Below are 21,561 nucleotides of genomic sequence, written 5' to 3' on the forward strand. Positions count from 1 at the left end.
TTTTATATTTTGTCTTTATAGTTACCCAAATCATTACTCATGTAGTTATGAAAAATTTAGTGCATATTTATCTTTTTTATTTTTTTTGTCTTTTTAGTTACATTAGTGGTTATGAAAAATTTAGTGCATATTTATGTTTGAAAATTTATAAAAGTTCTTAAATGATCACTTAGTTAGAGTAAGATGATGTCACTTGATACTTAAGGATTTGCTCAAAATATCATTTATATGTTATTGTATAGATAATAATAATAATAATAATAATAATAATAATAATAATAATAGTAATAGTAATAGTAAAAAAAATAGTAACAATAATAGTAATAATAAGGATAATAATTTATGAATGAATGGATTATAAAAAGGTTATGTGAATTAAAATTAAATGATTTAGGTAGCCTTTTGATTGTATATTCATTTTGTTACATGTGCAATGCACGGGATAAATATAAGTTTTCTTATTAAAATTTAGATGTGCTTCTTAATATTCAAAAGTGAATAATAATGTTTAATTGAACTAAATGTACAATAAATTCTTGCACAAATCAAGATATAGTAGTATAGTAGTACAAGACAATAATTACACATTGTGTTTGAAACATAAATAGTTTGATCTACGAAATTAAATATGAGAAAGTGAAAAACAATTACCCTAATATGAACAAAATAGTTATACAAAATCTGTTATACAAAATCTGTTATACAAACTTTATAACTCATTGTCATTTGACACAAAGTACATTTTTTTGTCTTTATCTACTAATAAAACGATACATCAATTATTTATTAGTTTATACCTTAAGTTTTATCTTTAGTTTTCGCCTTAGTCTTGTGCCTTTTGATTATCTTCTTTCTTCAAACTACTTGCATGAGGCTCTACCATATCTACATTCACGTGCCTTTGATGATGTTGTAGAGTTGATACACATGTTTTATTGATCAAAGAGAATACATCAACATGACGAAGATTTAACAAAAGAATCGAAATATTCTCACATGAAGGCCATTTAAATTAATCCAGATGAAAAGTATAAATTCCAATATAAAGCAAACGATTCATAAGAACGAATAACATAAAAAATTAAAATACTTTATCATACTACAAAACAACAACAATAACAATTTCATATAAGAGATGTTAATTCATTTTTATATACCATACGTTCATACTCACCATAATCAAATATAATATTCAACAATGAAATATAGTATGTAATTTGAAAATTTATGATCAATGAATATTAAACGGAGGATTAGTGAATGGAAACTATTAGTTTTATATACATTATACAACCATTAGCTTTAAACTTTTCATTTTACTCTTCATTTATTTTGTGAGTTATGAGTATTATTAAATAAGACTATACAACCATTGATTCTCATTTTTCATATTCCTTTTCATTTATTTTGTGAGTTATGAGTATTAATAAATAAGATAACTGATTATGAGGACCTTAAGAGGTAAATTAATTAGGAAAAAGGTTAATGAAAATTGTGGGTGTTCAATTGCCTTGTTTTTAGACGCGTGAATAGTTTTTCACATAATAAGTAAATTGGACTAATGTGAAAAATGTCGTAGTTTTTCAATTGCCTTGTTTTTAAATAGTAGTTGAAGTAAAATGTCAAACTTTTACTTTTAGGAATGTTATTAAACTACAAAATTATTTTTATTTTTAATTAAAAAGGTTTTAATTTTAGGAAAGTAAAGTATAACAATTTATATAAAAAAAATACAACACTTCCAACAAACACTTAATCAAATTTATAAATTAAAAAAATAAGTATGAAGAACTTTTAATCAATTCATTAACAGGTTTTATTACAAAAACTTTAATTAAAATGTTAAATTTTATTTGTGAATTTGTCTAGATTTCATTACTTTTGAATTTTTTTTTAACTCATGAAATATTTAATGTATAAAATTAATTTAAGAATAATGCTAATATCCTTCGATTTGGTTTAGCTTATATGTTACAATTATGAAATTTGTAAGTGAATTTGTATAAATCACATCACTTTTGAAATTTTTTTTAACACAAGAAAGATTTAATGTATACAATTAATTTAAGAATAATGATAATATCCCTTTATTTATTTTAACTTATATGTTACAAAAATGTATGATGACACTTTTGTGAGGAATTTTTGTAAATTTAATAATCAATACAAATTTAAAAATTATAAAAATGCAACATAGATTGAAATTTAATGATTATACCACATGGAATTAAATTTAATGCTTTTAAAAATCTTTTACTTTGATTTACTTTAACTTATATGTTACAAAATATATGATGTCACTTTTGTAAGAAATTTTAGTAAATTTATTAATCAATACAAATTTAAAAATTATGAAAATGCAACATAGAATAAAATTTAATGAGTATGCCACATAGAATTAAATGTAATGCTTTTAGAAGCCTTTTAACAATATTGTATAGATATAGTTATAGTAATATTGTACGAAGTAATGTATTATAAAATGTCATTTGAAATAAAATTAAATGGTTTAGGTAGCCTTTGTAAAAGTAATTTTTATAACTGAAATCAAACTCGACTGAAATCAAACACGAGTCATGATTACCATTTTTATAACTTTACTTGTTTAAATTGGCTGATTTTTTTTTGTTTTTAAAGGGAGCCTCACAAGTTTGTAAAAGTAATTTTAATGTTGACGGGTTCAAACCCAGTAAGTGGATTATTCATCTGATGTACTACATCAGATGGTATAGTTTTTTAGTATTAAGATAAAGTTTTTGAGTTTTAATCTAAAATTTTTGAGTTTTATTTTAAAGTTTTTGAGTTTATTTACTTAAATTTTAATCTCAAAAGTTACATTATAACTCAAAAAAATTACTTATAAGCTCAAAAAAATTTGATTTTTGACATCATAAAACTAAAATGTAATTTATAAACTCTATAGTACTCGAAAAAAATACACAAAAACTCAAAAAAATCATTAAGTATGATGTAGTACATCCGATGTACAATCCTTTTTCTCATATATTCACTGTTATAGTGTTATCCATAGCCATACCTTTATATGATGATCTATATTAAGTGATAACTGTTAACAATTTTTTTTGGTGCGATAATAAATGATAATAATAAATATTTGTATCTTGGTTTAAAGTCTAAATTAATCATGCATTCACTTAGGTTAAAAATTTAAAAGCAAAACATTTATTTTATTTTATATGTATAATATATTTTGTACTCCATATTACACTATTTGTCGCATATGTAAAACATCACAACCCATTTTAAAATAAACTAATGACTTATTTTTACAAACGGACTCATATAAAACCGACCGATTAATTAAACCTAGCCAAGCCAAAGACTCAAAGTTAACCCACATAGGCCATAGATCACTTGACATCTCCACTAAGCCCAGTTCTTCCATACTTGATTTCAGTTCCTATAAACTTTTGTACTCGATTCGGTTCGATTCCTGTAAATTTAGTTCAGTTTAGTTCAATCCGGTTTTACTTTTCCCAACTCAAATCTTCATCCCTGTTGCCTTATACAAGTATAAATCATTCATTGTATTTAAATCTCCATAAATTTTAATTTGATGGGGAGAGAAGCGAAGAATAAAAATGGAATACCAGTGGTGATAGGAGGCATGGTGTTGGACATTCATTCTATTGCTTCCACTCCTCTTTCTTTAAAAACTACTACTCCTGGAAAGGTTCTCTCTTTCTTTTACATTATTTTATTCACCCTTTTATTTTAATGGGTAAATTTTGCAACTGCCCTTTATTTATTCTTTACTTTCATCATCTTTTAATCTGTTATTACCATGAATCTATTACCTGAACCTTGAATTGTAATTGTAGTATTATATGTTGTGCATATTCAGTGGCGGAACTGGGATTTGTAGTTACGGACGAACTAGTAAAATGCATTAGGGGGATCTAGAAAAAAGATGGGAATTTTATATAGTGTGACTGTCTCTTGTCAGTTTGTCATCTGATCAGGGAAATGTATTGAGACTGTCTTTTGCCTGCTGGATTATGAATTCATTGGCGAAACCAGGATTTGTAGTTAAGGGGCGATATTTATAAGTGGTAAACGAGTAATGTATTAGAGTGATCTAGGAAAAAGATTGGAAAATTTGTATAGTGGGTGACTGTCTCTTGCCAGTTTGTCATCTGATCAGGGAAATGTATACACTATACAGTGTGACTGTCTCTTTGCCTGAATCTATAGCTGAATTATGAATTGTAATTGTAATAATGTACTCCCTCCGTACCATACAAATGGTAACGTGGTAAAAAATGAGGTTTTTAAGAAAAGAGGGTAAAAGCAGGGGTAAAGAGGGAAGAGAATAGGTGGGGTATGTAATTGTGGGTTTAATTGTGAGTTGGTGGGTGGGGTATATAATGACATTTTGTGTAAATATCAAATGGGTATAAGGATAACTTGGTAATGTTGTGGGCCAAATAAGGAATGTTACCATTGGTGTGGTACGGCCGTATTAGGTAAATGTTACCATCGGTCTGGTACGGAGGGAGTAATGTACTTTTTGTGTATTTAGTGGTGGAACCAAGATTTGTCGTAAAGAGGCAAACTAGTAATGCATTATATAGTGGCTAGAAAAAAGATCGGAGATTTATTCGGTGTGACGGTCTCTTGCTAATTTGTGATCGTGTCAAGGATAGAGTAGAATTAAAGGGCTATCTTGCATGACATTTTCTTAGAAAGTGAAATTTTGTGGAGTTGAAATGAATTATGTTCGTAGTTGTATGCTTTTTGGAAAAATGGAGAAAATATTTCATCTTGTAAACATTCTTCACTTTAAGCATTGTTTATGCTCACTTTCTTACTGAGGCTGGAGTAATGCGGTTTTTTGTGACCTCGTTGCTGAAGAAATTGGAGCGGCTATTTGAACTACTCTAAACACTGCATTTTGTTGCCGTTGTAGAATGAGTTTATTCCTGGAGGTGTGGCAAGAAATATTGCAGAGTGCCTGTCCAAACTTGGTACTAAATCTTTCATGATCAGTGCTTTGGGATGCGACTTGCCAGGTGTGTTAATGCTTAATCAACTGAAAACGGCGCTTTTAATTGTCTCAGTCTTTCAAATATGAAAACAGTCCTTGCATTTAATCTCTCCGCCTGTATAATTTCTTGGAGCTAATTGCTGTTTTTCCGAGTTGTTGGCATGCAAAATTCTGATACCATGGATTGTGTAAATTAAATTTTGTCTGCATCTAGAGAACCTGTGTTCATTTGTGTGAGATTTTGCTTTCCAAAGAATTAACTAGTACGGAGAAGCTTATTGTGCATTAGCTGGTCATATTACGTGTGAATGATCTCAATGATCATTCACATTCTTTTAGCTTGTCCTGCCAAAACTTACAACTTTTGTCTGCTGAACAGGAGATATACTGTTACAACAGTGGAAATCTACTGGCCTACCAGTAGCAGGTATTTTCTTTTGTTGAAAATAGAAGATTACCGTGAAGTCGTGTATCATATCATTGAGTCGTCCTTGCTAAGTGGCTAACTGATGCCTTCCATGGGGCTCTTGTCTTGGATAGTGTTTATAGAGGTTATTTCATTTAGGCCCTTGTTTGGGAACGCTGATCAAACTTTACTCTGCATCGAATTATGAGTAAGTGGCAGTTTTATCAGATCTTTTCTTTCTTTATCCAAAGTTTGCGGAATAAAGACTCCTTCAACTCCGTTATTGACCCTGACTTTTCTATTCACAAAGGAGGAGTGTTTACATTTGACCTTTTCTGATTCATTAATTAGTGCTTTGGGAAGCTAGATCTTAGTAATGTTTCTTGAAATCTTGGCGAGCTCTTATGTTCTTAATTCATAGGTATTCAACAGGGCTCAAATATCACAACGGCTTCTGTGAGCAATGTATTTGACACTGATGGAGAGTTGATCGCAGGTATTGCTAGCGTGGAATCAATTGTGAGTAAGCGGATTCTCCATTTGTGACTGTCTTGATATGTGTATGTCTATTTGTAACATAGCCAATCCAGTCAACGTAGTCTAAAAGTAAGTAGGCCAAATCTTCAGTAGCTGATGTGTTTTGGTTCATTTTACTCAGGAGAAACATGTTACTCCTCAGTGGATTCGGCAGTTTACATCTAATGTATACTCTGCGCCCTTGGTGATGGTTGATGCTAATTTAACCCCTGAAGCCCTGCAAGCTTCGTGCCAAAGTAAGCTGCCTTTTTTCTTTCTTATTTTCTTCTACATGCTCATTTTAAGCATTGCCATGATAATGAACCTTCTTTAACAAGCATTAGCTTTGAGTTTGGTGAAATTTGGTTTCTTTCTGGAGAATTCGAATAGTCCCGTGTTACTAATTGACCTGGTGACAGAATTACCTTTTTGCATTCCGGCCGCGCTGATTAACAGACACACAATTTGAGGGCCGTTTGATTCTTCATGACTGCTTGTTTCATTAGTCTTTGGTTGTGGATTGTGGTGGAATAAAGTAAAATGGCCTTACTAATGTGGTTGCACTTCTTTCTATTGTGAAGTAGTAGTCCGTTGTTGTAGTTCTCAACGAAATTCTCATCTTGAGTCTTTTGAAAACCACCTCTTTGTGTTGCTAACACAGGGATAAGGTTGCGTAAATCTGACCCTCCCTTACCCTTACCCCGCAATTTGCAAGAGCCATTGAGGCACTGGGTTAATGTTGTTGTTTTGCTTGTTTCATTTCTCCGTTTTCCTTCCCAAGTCTCACTTCCTGGCTTGCAATCTCGTATAAAACGGCCACTTTATTGTAGTATAATTACTTAGCGACATGACTGACATCTAATACGCAAAGTTCTGTAGCTGTACTTAATTTTAAGTTATTTGTTTAAAGGACCCGTGGAACGTTGACGGATTTTAAGTGAGATAGGGAAGCTTTTTTTCCTTGCAATTATCTATGGGATTATATTTACCAAGGTAGCCTTAATGCTGTAGTTTTGAATTTTTATATTCGTTCTAGTCCCCTTTTGTCTTGATAGCATCATAATTCCTCGGTACTTACGTAACTTCTGCAATTCAGTGGCAGCTGATTTGGATGTTCCTGTGTGGTTTGAGCCTGTTTCAGTTGCAAAATCTAAAAGAATCGCCTCAATTGCCAGCCATGTGAGTCTCTACTCTTTATAAATTTGTTGTATGCATAAAAATTTCTTTATCTATTAGAGTTGAGGGACAAATGTTTAAAATAAAATTAAACCGAAGTTAAGATGAAAGATTGTGATTAATTATCTCGTGATGGTTTGAGCCATGTTTATTTGAATGTGTTATTTTGTCTCTCTCTCTTTTACGCTTCAGATAACTTTTGCTTCTCCCAATGAACATGAACTTATTGCAATGGCAAATGCTTTGACTCGTGAAGATTCCTTTTACCCGATTCAGAAAGACAAAACAGGCGCTTCAATTGAAGCATTGTTCAAAGAGCTGAAACCAGCAATCTTAGTCTTGTTGCAAAAAGGTATCAAATACGTTTTAGTGACGCTTGGGCCTGATGGGGCGATCCTATGCTCTCAAAGCGGGCCGTCTTGTTTAAGAGAATGCTTAAAAAACACATGTTTTGATGGAAAGAAAGAGCTCTTTGACATGGTTAGCAGTAGGTGTCCTGCAGAAGAATATTCGTACTCCACGCCATACAAAGGGGGCTCTCAACTTTTGGTAATACATTTCCCTGCACTTCCCGCGTTGGTTGGAAGAGTCAGTGGTGCTGGAGATTGTTTAGTTGGTGGGGTGATTGCATCTTTGTGTTCTGGTTTAAACATTATGCAGAGTGTATCGGTTGGTATTGCTTCAGCAAAGGCCGCCATTGAGGTGAAGTACAATGTCCCTGAAAAATATGATTTGGCCGATATTGCAGGTATTTGCTAAGCTGATAAGTCAAACCCCTATCATTAAACCTTCAGCGCGTCTTACTTCAGACGGCTGTTTCCCGTCTGAAATAAGACGTGCAACATGTCATTTTACAATAAAATGTTGTTATTTTATGATAACATGTTACCATTATTTTTCACATCATTTTCAGGGTAAAAAATGACACCTCTTAGTTATAACATTTTGTGGTCTTGCTTTGACAGGGTGATTATGCATCTTAATATTCAGATGGGAAAACAGCCCGTCTGAAATAAGAATTTGCGTTAAACCTTTGTACTTGGTAGTCTTGCTTTTACAGGGTGATTTGAGATCCAACCTATATAAGCTTACGGAAATGCATTAAAATTACGACTTACATGCCACCGTTGTTTTTCTTAGCTTGGGTTTGCATAAATCTCATATTCTTTCACGTATGCCTAAACGACATATTCTCTGTGAATTATGCATCTTAATATGCTAACGCATATGGGAGACGATTAAATTGTTCCTGCTGTTTATTGTCTACTTTTGCTGGCTGCTGCTATTAAGGATATACTAACTGGTGCAAGCTATGCTACTGCAGCCAACGCGGGAAATGTGTACAATGCTGCCAAAATCTTATTTTTGGAATCCAGATTATGAGTTCTCGTCTTTGCAGATGATCAGCAACAAAGCAAATGATGTCGTGGGTGCCATGCATCCTGTTTGGCGGTTTTTCTCTTCAATGTGTTGTACTGGAATGAGATTATGGGATTAGTATATGTTTCTGTCAATCCTTATTGAAGTATGTTTAATTGATGACTGCATATGATCAGAAAGTGTCTTAGGTATGTGTTGATGAGTAATAAATTAATCATTGATAATTTTAAAAAAAAAATTGTTTCGTACAGAATTTCTGTATGTATTTTGCCTTTAAAATTGCTTACATTCTGGTTAATCTTTCGAGGTAGGTTCCTCATCCGAAAAAATGAAATCTCTAATAGTTTTTCTTTTAATAAAGAAAAAACAAAAATAAAGAGAGACATCGGTTTTTATTGTTGGATAATCAAACTAATTTACCTACTCCAGAGAACGAACCGTACTTTAACACAACCTTGATGGATGTACACATAGTATCATTAGGTTTCCATAATCTTAATAAGAAAATGATTTAAGAGTTGGACCAAAAAAGAAGAAATTAATTAATTATGTGTTGCTCGGGCTTTATTACGTCATACACGACTTTTAAATTACCCAACCGTGATATAAAAGAGCAATTCCGTTTAATTAAGAACATATACTCCGTATTATTGAACGTGTTGGTCCTAAACCTGCGCAAACCTGGCAATTACACATGTCACACCATCACAGTTTTAATAAAGTAGATCCCAAACTCAATAATTTCGATAAAAGAATAAAAACGTAAAGAATCTGTTGAACCGGAAAAGTACCCAACTTTCCCTCTTTTCTTTTCAAATATACGGGGTAGTGATTTGCGGAAAGCTTCTTAATAATTGCAAATCCCTAATTTAATTTATTCAATTTCGTATTTCTGGAATCAATCTCTCTGTCTTTCCAACCTTTCACTTTGATGGCTTTCATGGGATCAAACCCTCTTGAGGTAGTATCCTCTTTTTCCCCCTTTTGATTTAGGGTTTTTTCCCCAATTATTTTGAGTAAGTTATGATCTTGAACTAAGATTAAGGTTCTAATGTTATGCTAATGGACCATAATTTTACTGGGTTTTCAGTGAAGTGATGTTAGCTGTTGAAATTTAGGGGTTTTTCTTCTAATTTAGGAGGATTATTATTGTCTGGGGTTAATTTTGGTGAAAGTTTGTGTCTTTCGATGTTGCTGTTGAAATTACTGTCACCCGTGGAGGATCTTAGTTATGGCGGAATGGGCTCGGCCCCCGCTTGACAGTTTTTGTTTACACTGTACTACATAATGTTTAAGTGAATAGATTATCATTCAACCCGTCTTGGCTCGGTAGTTGAATGTAGTAATTCACCTGCAGTATTAAGCGTTCAAATCTTGGTCCCCTTACCCGCCATTGAATTGTCTAGTACTACTAGGATTTATGAGAATAACTTGAGAAACATAATACTTGATGCTGCTTTCATTGAAACGAATGTAAGAAATATAATCTTTATTGCTCTGTAAGACGAACAAGTGACTAGTTGATTCTACAACGTGGAGGTCCTAGGTGACTTGAACTTAGGGGTCGTTTGGTTCACTACTTAGGAATGAGAAAGTATGGGGTTCCAATTCCATACCTTTCAAAACATGTTTGGTTCACTAGAAAAATAAACATAAAGGAATGAGGTTTGAATCCATGGTGGGGGGGGGGGGGGGGGGGGGGGGGGTGTTATGGGATTCCAAGGGGTTGGTGTGGAATTAGAATCCCGATGGATTCTAACTCCATTCTAAAATACCTCAACCAAATACTAGAATGACTAGAATCCATTCCATTCCAAACCTCCCAACCAAATAGTTGGTAGAATGTGTTTTTGTGTCCAACGATGACAGAACATTTTAATTATCGACGACACGCTAAGATGTATTAGTATCAGCTAATAGAGGTACAACATTATACGCGTTTTTAAGTGTACTCAAGCATTAGTCTACTGATATAACGACAATAAACATTATCTCAAAAACTGAATGTATTAACCTAGTGTACTGCTTGCTTGATTTCTTTTGCTGATTGTAATGTAGTGTTTTGCACTTCTGGCAATCTTTCGTATATGTCTGATTCGTGTGTTTGCGTTACTGGGTTTAGGTTTTAAGATGAAGGTTTAGGGTAGGTTAGGTTAGGGATGGTTATCTTTCATAAAATGGCAAGGAGTAGTGGACGAACAATCACTTCAGTTGATGGTTTACTTTCTCTATATAAGCATATAGTTCATGTCTCGACTCCTGGGGTGGTTTGTGACAGTGTCTACTGGAAAAAAACTCCATAAAAATCTTTTGTTATGTATGTTTTTTCATGACGAACTGCTGATGCAGGTTGGATTGCGATTGCTTCTTTCACCACCTGGCTCAAACATTGTTGTCCGAACAGCATGGTATGTTTGTAGTAGTATTTTCAACATTGATAATACTTACCTTGACTGAAAGACTACTTTTTTCCATAAGGCTTTAAACTTTAAAGTGATAGTTAAAATCCAAACCTTTAAGTTCTCTGGTTATATTGGTTGTCGTCTACATTGTTTTATTATTTGTTGTAATCTTATGATCCTTGTGACTATTGCAACAATATGAGTATGTGCATATCTGATCAATCGTCTGTTTTTTTTTTGCCAGTTGTACAGTAGGGGTTGTTCTGCCTGTGTATTCTACATTTAAAGCTATTGAGAGGAAGGATCCCGATGAGCAGCAAAAGTGTCTTGTTTACTGGGCAGGTTGGTAGTTTTTCATTCATGCTTCTTATATTTGATCTCTTATTGACCCACATATGTGCTAGCACCCTTGGTGGAAGGTGTCTGGATAATGTTGACTTTGTTCTTATGTTTCCAACTTTCCATCCTTGCTGTCTGTTAGATGGACCTTTTAACCATGTCATTGTTCATTGATGCTGTTGTATATAAGTGTTACGAGTTAAAATCCCTGCTGTATGTAGTGATATCGTGGCACAAAATAAATCCTAAAAACGTGAAATCATGTTGTATCGTATCGCCCGAGATGTATCGGTATCGGAGGCTGCCGATATGAGATATCCGAGATGTATTGAGTAAATTAAAAATAGGAAAATATCGGCTGAGACGACCGATTTATGACATGTATCAGCCATCTAAGCCCGATACAGCCCGCGTTGAACCCGAGACAAACGAGTTAAAAGTAAATTTTGTAATGAAAAGCTCTTAAAAATTGTATAACATTGGTCAAATTGATTATTTTAGATAGAATTAATCTTAAATTTATATGAAATAGCCAATAGATGATAAAATATCTACAAAAGCTTGTACAAAAAATATCACCGCGACTAGGAGCGCTCCCGCCGAGTCAAGGGCAATTCCGCAACACCGTTACCGTCACCGCGATCACGACCGATCCCGCTATTTAAAACCATGGTTACGACTTACTATAGAAATGTTCTTCTGGTTCTGGCTATTTAAATGCATTGTATTTATTTTACCTTAACCTTTCTGATTCTGATTACTGATGATTAGATGGAATGAGAGTATTAGTATCTTTCACAGGCTTGAGTACGGCTAGAAATCCTTATGTTTTCTTTATTTACATAATTTTTGTTTGTGTGACTTTTTCTTTATTTTGTTTCTTTTAATGCATCATTTATATAATTATATACTTATATCAATTCCCTTACTGACTTTGACATCCATCTGCAGCATTTGGTTCATTTACGCTCGCTGAAATTGTAACTGACAAGCTCATCTACTGGTACTGCTCTTATGTTTGACTTGTTTTTCATTCGTATAGATAGTTTTTCATGTAGCATGGTGCATTGTTTTATTCTAGCTTTTCATACATCTATCTGTGATCTTATTTAGCAAATTCTATTATGTAAAGGTATTTATAGTATGTGGTTGATAGACCTTCCAATTTTTCTAATACTCCGTCCATTTAATTCAATAAGCCTAATTATTCAAAATCTCCTATCTAGAGAAGGAAAATGAGGCTTTTTAAATGAAATGGAGTGAGCATTTTCTTTTGACGGTGGGATCTTCCTTAGTGGATTAGGTTGCTGACACCTGAATCGTAACTTTGCTCTCACCTTCTTGGGATTAGGTTTTGTGATATTAACAGAAAGAGAACATTGAGTTACGTCTATGTTTTAACTGATTACTATACATGATATTTATATCATACTCCATATCTGCTTTTGCGCAAGCGGTGTTGTTTATATGTTATCCTTTGTCAGAGCTGAAGTGTTTGTCTGGTTGAAACAGGTTTCCCTTCTACTACCACCTGAAATTTGCTTTTCTTGTTTGGCTCCAACTTCCATCAACCGATGTAAGCACCATACTGTATCAATTCTTTCTTTCAAGTTCCGTTCTGTATCATTTTTTTCTACCACCATGGCACCAAGTTACTTTCATCATTAGGTTTGGGGAAATCTTACATGCTTTTACTATCGTTATTATTGCCTCTACTTTAAGATATCCCAAAATGTGGTGCTCCCTGCCAAAGGACGTCATCACTTTACTTGGACATCCTTTGCTTTTAAAATTTGTTAAAGAGGAATATGAGCTGGAGCTGTCCTGAAAAAGTTTTTGAAGTTGCGTTTCTATTACATTCATTGATGAGAGTAATCGGTCCTCTAAATTCTGTTAAGGACGGCTGAGTATATATGCCTCCAGCTGTTTCCCTGAAAATTGAGGCGACCTCTGATTTTGGGAGTACTTCTGTACAACAGTACCAACACTTGCAAAACATTTCCTATATCTCTTGGGATGTGGAGGAAATGATACAAGGTAATTTATTTTTAAGACTGAAACATGAGACACTGTTATCAGTGAGAGTTCGTCTTCTAAGTGGTTGGCTGCATTAGTCACTTATAAATCCCATCAGTTTTACTGGTTCTGTTTCGCAATGATTAGAATCGTTACCATTCAAATATTTTCCATCTGATTTGATAGCGTGACTCGTAGAACCTCATATCTATGAAAACAAATTTTTGGCTGCTTCGTACTTTACTGGTATAAATGCATTGAGGCAAGTATTTATTTCATTTGGGGTTTATTTTGGTCTGATGTTGTCCTTTAGTGCGGGGAGTTAGCTGTGCGCATTTGGATGGGTTGATTCTTTTATGCAAGAAGAGCTTATTATTTGTTGTCTATTGCAGGGGGCAAATCAACTCTACACGAACCATGTACGTCCTTTCCTTTTGAGACATCAGGCTAAACTTGATCAAATTGTGGGATTCGTGTATAACGAATTGGTAAGATGCTTCTTTATCTAAGAAAAGTACAGTGTTAATATCTATGACTGAAACAAAATCAGATAAAAGAGCAATATTGCTAATTACTCAATGCTAATGTCACGTCTAAGCCCAACGTTAACTCTTTTAAGTATCCCCGGCTGCTACAAGCTCTAACAAAGGCATGAGATCAACATGGTCTCTTTGAATCAATACACCTTCCGCCTATGTTTGGTCATTTTACGACTTTTTGGTAATGGAGGTAATGACTTGACAGAGATTGTTCACTTCTCTTCTTATCTATCATTAGTAACAAAGAGAAAAAGGTTATCCGTCAAGTACATTACCACCTTCCATCCTTGTGGATAATGTCCCATTTGTCTCGCTTAATTTGAAGTTTTTTCCATTACCATCCGTCTGCAAAATAAGTAACTGATACCTAACGAGAATGTCCTAGTGATGGTTAGTTATGTGGCCTGACTTAGAAACTCAAGCAACGGGGCATTTAGCCCTTCGTTCAACCTCTAGTCATGTTAGTTTGCCTAATATACTGAATTTTGGAAGCGCCTTTTTGGGTATTGATTGTTTAATAAACTGTCAGGCTAAATTTGCAACTACACATGAAGCAGAATTCCAATTTGCGAAGGGACTCCTTATCGGTATCCTTGGAGCAGGTATTACATTTTCCTACTCATGTTTGAACTTTCCTTTTTTTTTTTCTCGATAAGTTTTGGGTATTTTGCTTTATTTTGTACATAACACTGGCTTGATCTGAACAGCAAACCAGACAGTGAGTCAAATATTGCACCCTGGCCGTGCTATTGAAGCTCCAACCGAACAAGAGGAGGAAGGCTCCGAATCCGAGCATGAAGATTAGACCTGTCCCATACCTAAGTAGGTGGTGTGTGCAAAATGGTCGGATCTGGTAACACATGAGGCAGCATATTAGGCTTAGTGTACTTGTAAATAGGAGAAGGGTAGGGATGGCAACAGATCGGGTTTGGATCTCGCAAAACCGATCCAACTCGATCCACTTAACTTATTGGATCACCGTTGCATATCCAAACCCGATCCATAATTTCCATCCAAATAGTAGGAGTGCAGAAAGACAGATGGTGGATTGTTGATCCTGTATTGTATGTGGAATTTTGACGAGTGAGATTCATCTAATATGCTTTTAAATTCAACTAGTTTAGATCCCGCGCAATGAATGCGCGGTATTTATAGAGTTTTTATTTTTGTATTATTTAATCATCAATTTTTCATATAGCAGGTGACGTCATTATATTTTCATGAGGAAAAAAAATGGAATGGTAAAATTATTCAAGAAAACCGAGTAAAATTGAACTGTGAAATAATAGTGATATTTCATTAATTGTTCATTTTTCTCGTATTGTATTTTATTTGAAAATTAGTCCAAGAGAATGGAATAATGTGCTTAAATATATATTTTTTTTAAAAAGTATTTTTTATACCACAAAGCTAATGATTCTAATTTATAAATTCTCTTAATTTTTTTTGTTATGGAAGCAATCAAAACAATTTTAATAATATCAATAAAAGATTTAATTGTTTATAGTCTTATATTATTTATACTTTAATTAAATATTACACCTTATTTAGTGAATAAAATTAAATTATCAATAATTTTCTTATTTAAAAAGATTCTTTTTGGTGGGAAAATTTATGAATTCAGCTATTCTTTTATTAGATGGAGGATTAGCACATGTAACTTAAAACTCTGCCGAAATAGGAGTGTCAAAAGACGGTGAATTGTTGACCCTAATATCGTATATGGAATTTTGACGAATGAGATTCATCTAATATGCTTTTGATCTCAATTGGTAAATGTAACTTAAAATTCGGCCGCACCAGTTACACCCCCATGTCCACAGCAATAGCGAGAGTGAACCAACTCAAGGCACAGCGAATACGCAAACACGTTCAAATGATTCAATATCCTTGGAATTCGACATAAATACGCTCTCACCATTAGTAGATTACATACAAGTGAGTAAAGAGAAAATCTGTTCACGAGTACCGTATCCCAATTTTTTTGACCAAACAAATAGAAAGCAGGGATTTCAAGCTATTTGCTGATTTCATGTTGCATAGTCGAGTTATAGACGAGGAGGCGACACAAATAGATTCCTGTGCAACAGTGACCCATTTGCATTTTGCATCTGAGAATTGGGTAGAAGCCCTAAGCCAGGCACCTAGTGAAATGAGTTTGGCCTACATAACCCCCAGTCATAGCTCGTCTTACATTGGACTCGAACATTTTGGGATTATCTCTTAACACAGCAGCTGCATCATGGTTGAGAGGGTCTTCATGATTTGGTTGCTGTTTACACACAACGTTCAGATTAAGATCGCAATACATGAAACAACTCAAAGGTCTTTGCAGGAAAAGGTAAATGTCAGTACCGTGAAAAGGTGATATAATCCATAAATGATGGTGTTTACGTTCAGAACGGGTTTCCAGTCTTCTCTTAAAATGTTAAGGCACACATTGCCTTCCAAGTCAATGTTAGGATGGTACACCTGACAGGGTCATATTCCATGAAAGTGAACAAACTATGCACCATAATTAATAAATGTTTGACGTGGTTATCGATATGAGCAAGAAGGCAAAATTTCAATGCGCATAATACAAATACTACTTACCTTTGTCTTGCACTTGACCTTTGGTGGCTCATGAGGGTAGACAGAAGGAACTTGAAAGGTGAACACAAATAAACCACCTCTGCAATAAAGTCAATCCCCATAAGCATATCCATCTTTCACATAGATTAAAAGCGAGCAAAAACAAGAAGCATATAAAAAAGTAAGGGTTTTTTTGTCAGAAACTACCTTTTATTTAGGGTCATTTGTGAACAACTACCTTTCATTTTATTTTTGGCTTTCAACTACCTTTCATTGCTTCATTTTGCGAAAGACTACCAAAAATCCACTTCCGGCGAAAAGAAGTCGACTTTCCGGCGTTGACTTACCATTTCATGTTGAATCTAACTCTTTACTTCATAACCCCAATAATCGATTTGATTAAACCCAACATTAATCACCTCAATTTGTGTATCTCTTACCAGAATCAAAGTTCTAATCACCAAAACAAAATCATCATTGATATTAATCTTAACATGGTAAATAATTCTTCAACAATAATGATCTATTATGGCCTTGTTAGCAAAATTAACTCCTAGTGTTTAACTATTCGAAAATAATCATGGATTCAATCTTAGGATCACTTGTGTGCTACTATCTCATTAGTTTTCGTATACCCACCATCTTACCATAAAGAGAGAAAGAAGGTACTTTAATATCACTTAGATGGACAGTAGGTTGATGAATCATGAGTAGTCTATAAGGTTGTTGAAATGTAAGGGTGAAAGTGAAAGTGGTAGTAAAGGTGACGACGGAGATGGAGATGGAGATGATTGATGCGTTGGTATTGCTTTGAACAAATTTTTATAAGGTGTTGGGCATGGAGAGGAGCTTTTTCGGATTTTGTTGGGTGAACAAAGGCAGAAATATAGGTAATGTGTCTGAAAAAGGGAGAAAAGAGCAAGTCAATGCCGGAAAGTTGACTTTTTTCCCCGGAAGTGGATTTTTGGTGGTCTTTCACAAAATGAAGAAATGAAAGGTAGTTGAAAGCCAAAAATTTAATGAAAGGTAGTTGTTCACAAATGACCCTAAATAAAAGGTAGTTTCTGACAAAAAACCCAAAAAGTAATGATGTTATATCTCTGTCTCACTATTCTTCTCCCTTTTTCCCTTGGTAGGCACGAGCTCCCCCACCATCTTAAAATATCATTGAGAAAGCGATAAACACGGAAACATAAAGACCGACAGCATGCAATGCCATGCATGAGTGAAAATGGAAAAGGGAAGCAAAGAACATATTGAATATAAATAGTGGAGAAGCAAAGTGGTTGTATCAGACATTCAGACACTACGCCTCTGACATACAATTCAGCCATTTTTACAAGGCAGTAAGGCACGTACAAGCTACATATGTAAGTAGCGATTGGCATAGAGGTACTTACAAATAATATCCCTCATCAGGACGAATAGTAACTTCAAAGTTCATCAGGTCATCTTTTCCATTGGGAAATGAAATGTTACAAGACTTTGGAAGGTTCAGTTCACTTATATCTGCAGGAGAAATATGCTGAAGTGTGAGATGCAGGACACCACAATATTAGCAACTTGAACAAGATAGTTTACAACGCTAGCATCCAAGGGAAACATCTATTTCCACAGAAAATTATCAACTTGCCCAGGTCAAAATGAACAGCACCATATATTTCATAAGGTGCCAAAGCAAGCCTATATCGTGTATAAATCAAACAAATTTGATGTTAAAACAGGCACTTATAATAGTGGCGTCAGAAATTCTAAAACTCGCTCAGCAAAACTTCTTAGAACACGGCACTCAGAGTGAAAAAGGGCTACGTAAAAGTAACAGGAGTGCCTACAACTCCCTAATATGGCAAACGTAGATGATAAAACAATTTCCATCAAAAGACTTCACATTCTAACCTTGTCGCATACGACTAATTTAATAGTACAATGCATACAGCTAGTTCTGGCCACTTTTAGCAAAATAGTTTGTGGTTCTCTATGGCGAAATAGTCAAAATTATAAGGAGTCTCTGGCATGGATAGAGAGTAGCATTCAGTAACAATCGACAGATATTACTAGTAATATTTAGTTCCGTTATAAAGAAAGATATTTGATACCACAATCAAATGATTCTACCTTTCTTCCAAGTTCAACCTAAGATATTCATTCACTCATAAAGTCATATACTCATATCTCATAAACTTTCACTTCAAAATTTGGTTTACCAAGGATCTAAAATAGACCAGAGTCGGTCAAAAGTTTCGGTTCTTTCAGATCTAACACCACTTATACCAAAGGCCATAACTACCATAGGTCTTAGTTTGAGAAGGCGCAAGGCGCACTGAGGCGATGGGGTCCCAAGGGGCCAAGGCGCAAGGAGCGAGGCGAAGGCGCACGCCTTTTGCACACGAGGCGCACTGATTTTTCAAAAGAACATCCATATTTTACAATCAAATTTTGTGCGAGAATAGTCCCTTTTTTTTTACATGTTTTTAAAAGTGAAAATTAAAGATAAGGGGGAGAAAAGAAGGGTAAAATAAAAGAATTTTGAAAAAAAAATATGGAATTGCACACTAATGCGCCTTGGGTGCGCCTCACTAGTTGCGCCTTGTGCGCCTTAGGTGCGTCTTTTGCACTCCATGCACTGCGCCTTGCGCCTAGGCACGCCTCAGGCACGCTTTTTTAAACTAAGCCATAGGTAAACCAATAGCAAACCATCAGATGATTTGAGCTCTAAGAAATCTTTAATCAAGTAAAAGTACCTTTGTGCAGACGCAATTCTCCAGCTGTTTGCTTCTTAACAGGCGTCTTTCCATTACAATTCTCAGCATTTTCCTTTTGCTTTGCTTTTACCTTAAAGAGATTGATCATCTTCCCTAGAATAAGGAAAAGTCAAATTCACATTACAAGAAATGATATGTCCGCGACAAATAATAAAGGAAATAAAGCCATTATGGAGCAAGCCATTTTCTCACTATGCAAAATAACTAAATCCTTGAGCAAGATGCATCAACAACAACTATCTCAAAAAAAATATACAATTCTATAGATAAGTATTACCGCCACCAAGGAAGGCACATATGATGACCAGAAACTATTCTAAGTTATAATCATTTCGTTTTGTCACCAAGTCCTAAGTGTTGAAATGATATAACTTGGTACATTTGCCATACAGAATGCATGTTTAACTATACAAAATCATATGATTATATCCAACAACATAGCCACTTCAGGAAATAAAAATTTAATCCCGAGAAAACGGATACGAGCATTCCTAAATATCAACATAAGCATTTTTAATAAGAAACACAAGAAGGTAATCAAACGAGTCATTCCCAAATATCATCACCTGCCACCCTTACCTTATGATTTGAAAAAAATAAGCATAGTCATTTCATCACTTCCTACAAGCAAGCTAAAATACCCTTTTTTTTATCAACTGCGGCACCAACACCAAACAACTATTTTATGATTAAATGCTCGAGCGAACCCTAACATGAGTACCAGAAGAATTTTCTTAGTTTTACATTCCAGTTAAAAAAGAAGCCTGCCACAAAGCCAAATGTTACACGTCTTTCAAGTTTTGTAAGATATTTTTTCGAATCATGGAGTGTAGCCAAATTGAACGGCAAGGACTGCTAGGGCTCTACCTATTCTGGTTCAAGCCCTCGTCTAAGAACCCTCTAGATTTGGAGCAATACAGAGTAACCTAAACAATCAACACATAGAAACACTAGAACATACATGAATATCCTAGGCACACATCCTAAGAATCAAGGATAGTAGGATCCTCTAGACACTCTATAAGAAACAACATACAGTATGCATTTTAGCATGTACAACAACGGTTTAGAATCCCTTTGTTGGTCATACACAACTCTAGAATACTGGAATTTGATATGGAATACTCTATCGTATTCTAGTCATCACCTGAAGGTCCATGATTCTTCTATACTTTAACAATTATCAAGATCATCAGACAATTATACCCTAACCATGCAACGTTTTAGGCGCGGTAACAAGTCAACCGTGACAAACCAGTGTCAACCAAAAACTATTCCATCACAAACCCATCCAACGAAAACTATCAGCCTAGCAAAAAAGTCCAAGTTTTTGCAAGATTATCTCAAAAGGGCAGCTAACCTACAAAAATCCATCATTAGGGTTTTGCATTATTAGGATCAAAACACAGAAATAAACCCAAAATTTCAACAAAAACAAAAACTCAACTGATTAAATTGAGCAAGAATTAACCTTTCAATCAAAACAACGGCAAGAGATACAATAATAGAAAAACCCAATTGAAATAATACAAAATTAAACACATATAAGACAGCAATTATAGACTATAATAAAAAATTATGAGAAATTAGACAGATCAATCAAAATCAAAATCAAAATTGTAAATAAGTTGAACATTAATATGTATGTATGATCATAAAGATTGGAAATTAATACGGAGTACCTGGTTATGAAGGTGACGAATTTATGAGCAAGATAAAAGAAGAGAATCGGAGGAAAGAGGAAGGGAATTAGGGTTAAGTGAACGAGGGCAGAAATAAAAAGGATCAAAGATGGTGAGGATAAAAAAGGTGGAAATAATGGTATGAACAATTCACAACTCACAAGGCTTCAATATTCTCTCTTTTCAATTATTTATTTTAAAATAATACTTAATAAAACAAATATAATTCAAATTTCTAAAAAAAAAGAGAAAAATCCAATTTACTTTCTAATTTTTTCTTTTAAAAATTAATCATATAGACTATAGTCGTACTATAGGGTTGTACAATTCGAATTCAATTCTTATATTTATAAACCGTTTTTATTATTTTGTGTTATTAATTGAGAGTTTTATTTTAATTAAATCCGAGACTAAGAGAGTTAAAAGGGTATTTGTATTCCTTTTATACCTTAAATATCTTCTAAAATACAAAGTATACGATTTAAGGAGTATAAATAAAAGCAATAAGGATCACACATGTTCATGCAAATGGGATAAGTGAGGTAATTGTATGGCTGTAAATATGTAATTAGGGATGTCAGCAGGGCGGGTAAAAGCGGGTACCGCCCGAATCCGCCCCAGTTGGGACGGGTACGGGTAGAGCTTTCGTGGGTGGTGGGGCGGGTACGAGTACAAAATTTTCACCCACCATGGGTGGTAGGGCAGAGATGAGTTTTATGTCATACTCATCTAATACCCGCATACCTGCCAATAATTAAAAT

The 21,561-nt window shown here is 34.3% G+C and overlaps 3 protein-coding genes across 4 annotated transcripts; 2 read left to right on the forward strand and 1 right to left on the reverse strand.

Annotated features, from left to right (window-relative positions):
• Positions 1 to 3,406: 3,406 nt before the first annotated feature.
• On the forward strand, positions 3,407 to 8,724 carry LOC141611220 (pseudouridine kinase). The gene is made up of 8 exons (XM_074429703.1): positions 3,407 to 3,694; positions 4,931 to 5,033; positions 5,388 to 5,435; positions 5,836 to 5,933; positions 6,073 to 6,187; positions 7,027 to 7,109; positions 7,299 to 7,854; positions 8,431 to 8,724. Exons 1-8 carry the CDS (start codon positions 3,578 to 3,580, stop codon positions 8,487 to 8,489), a joined length of 1,179 nt encoding a protein of 392 aa, XP_074285804.1. The 5' UTR covers positions 3,407 to 3,577; the 3' UTR covers positions 8,490 to 8,724.
• Positions 8,725 to 9,182: 458 nt separating this feature from the next.
• LOC141611221 (HVA22-like protein k) lies at positions 9,183 to 14,897 on the forward strand. The gene is made up of 8 exons (XM_074429704.1): positions 9,183 to 9,447; positions 10,836 to 10,894; positions 11,133 to 11,230; positions 12,179 to 12,230; positions 12,740 to 12,803; positions 13,636 to 13,731; positions 14,312 to 14,384; positions 14,490 to 14,897. The coding sequence occupies exons 1-8, from the start codon at positions 9,418 to 9,420 to the stop codon at positions 14,585 to 14,587; spliced, it is 570 nt and encodes a 189-aa protein (XP_074285805.1). The 5' UTR covers positions 9,183 to 9,417; the 3' UTR covers positions 14,588 to 14,897.
• Positions 14,898 to 15,641: 744 nt separating this feature from the next.
• Positions 15,642 to 20,997, reverse strand: LOC141611222 (NEDD8-conjugating enzyme Ubc12-like). 2 transcript variants are annotated; one of them, XM_074429705.1, is made up of 6 exons: positions 20,801 to 20,997; positions 19,098 to 19,211; positions 17,757 to 17,865; positions 16,378 to 16,456; positions 16,138 to 16,254; positions 15,642 to 16,054 (listed from the first exon to the last, which is right to left on the reverse strand). In XM_074429705.1, exons 2-6 carry the CDS (start codon positions 19,204 to 19,206, stop codon positions 15,914 to 15,916), a joined length of 555 nt encoding a protein of 184 aa, XP_074285806.1. In that variant the 5' UTR covers positions 19,207 to 19,211; positions 20,801 to 20,997; the 3' UTR covers positions 15,642 to 15,913. The 2 variants fall into 2 exon arrangements, with proteins under 2 accessions (XP_074285806.1, XP_074285807.1); XM_074429706.1 differs by having other exon boundaries at positions 19,098 to 19,206; positions 20,801 to 20,943.
• Positions 20,998 to 21,561: the final 564 nt, after the last annotated feature.

Source organism: Silene latifolia, chromosome 11 (genome assembly GCF_048544455.1).
Source record: "Silene latifolia isolate original U9 population chromosome 11, ASM4854445v1, whole genome shotgun sequence".
NCBI classification, from domain to species: domain Eukaryota; kingdom Viridiplantae; phylum Streptophyta; class Magnoliopsida; order Caryophyllales; family Caryophyllaceae; genus Silene; species Silene latifolia.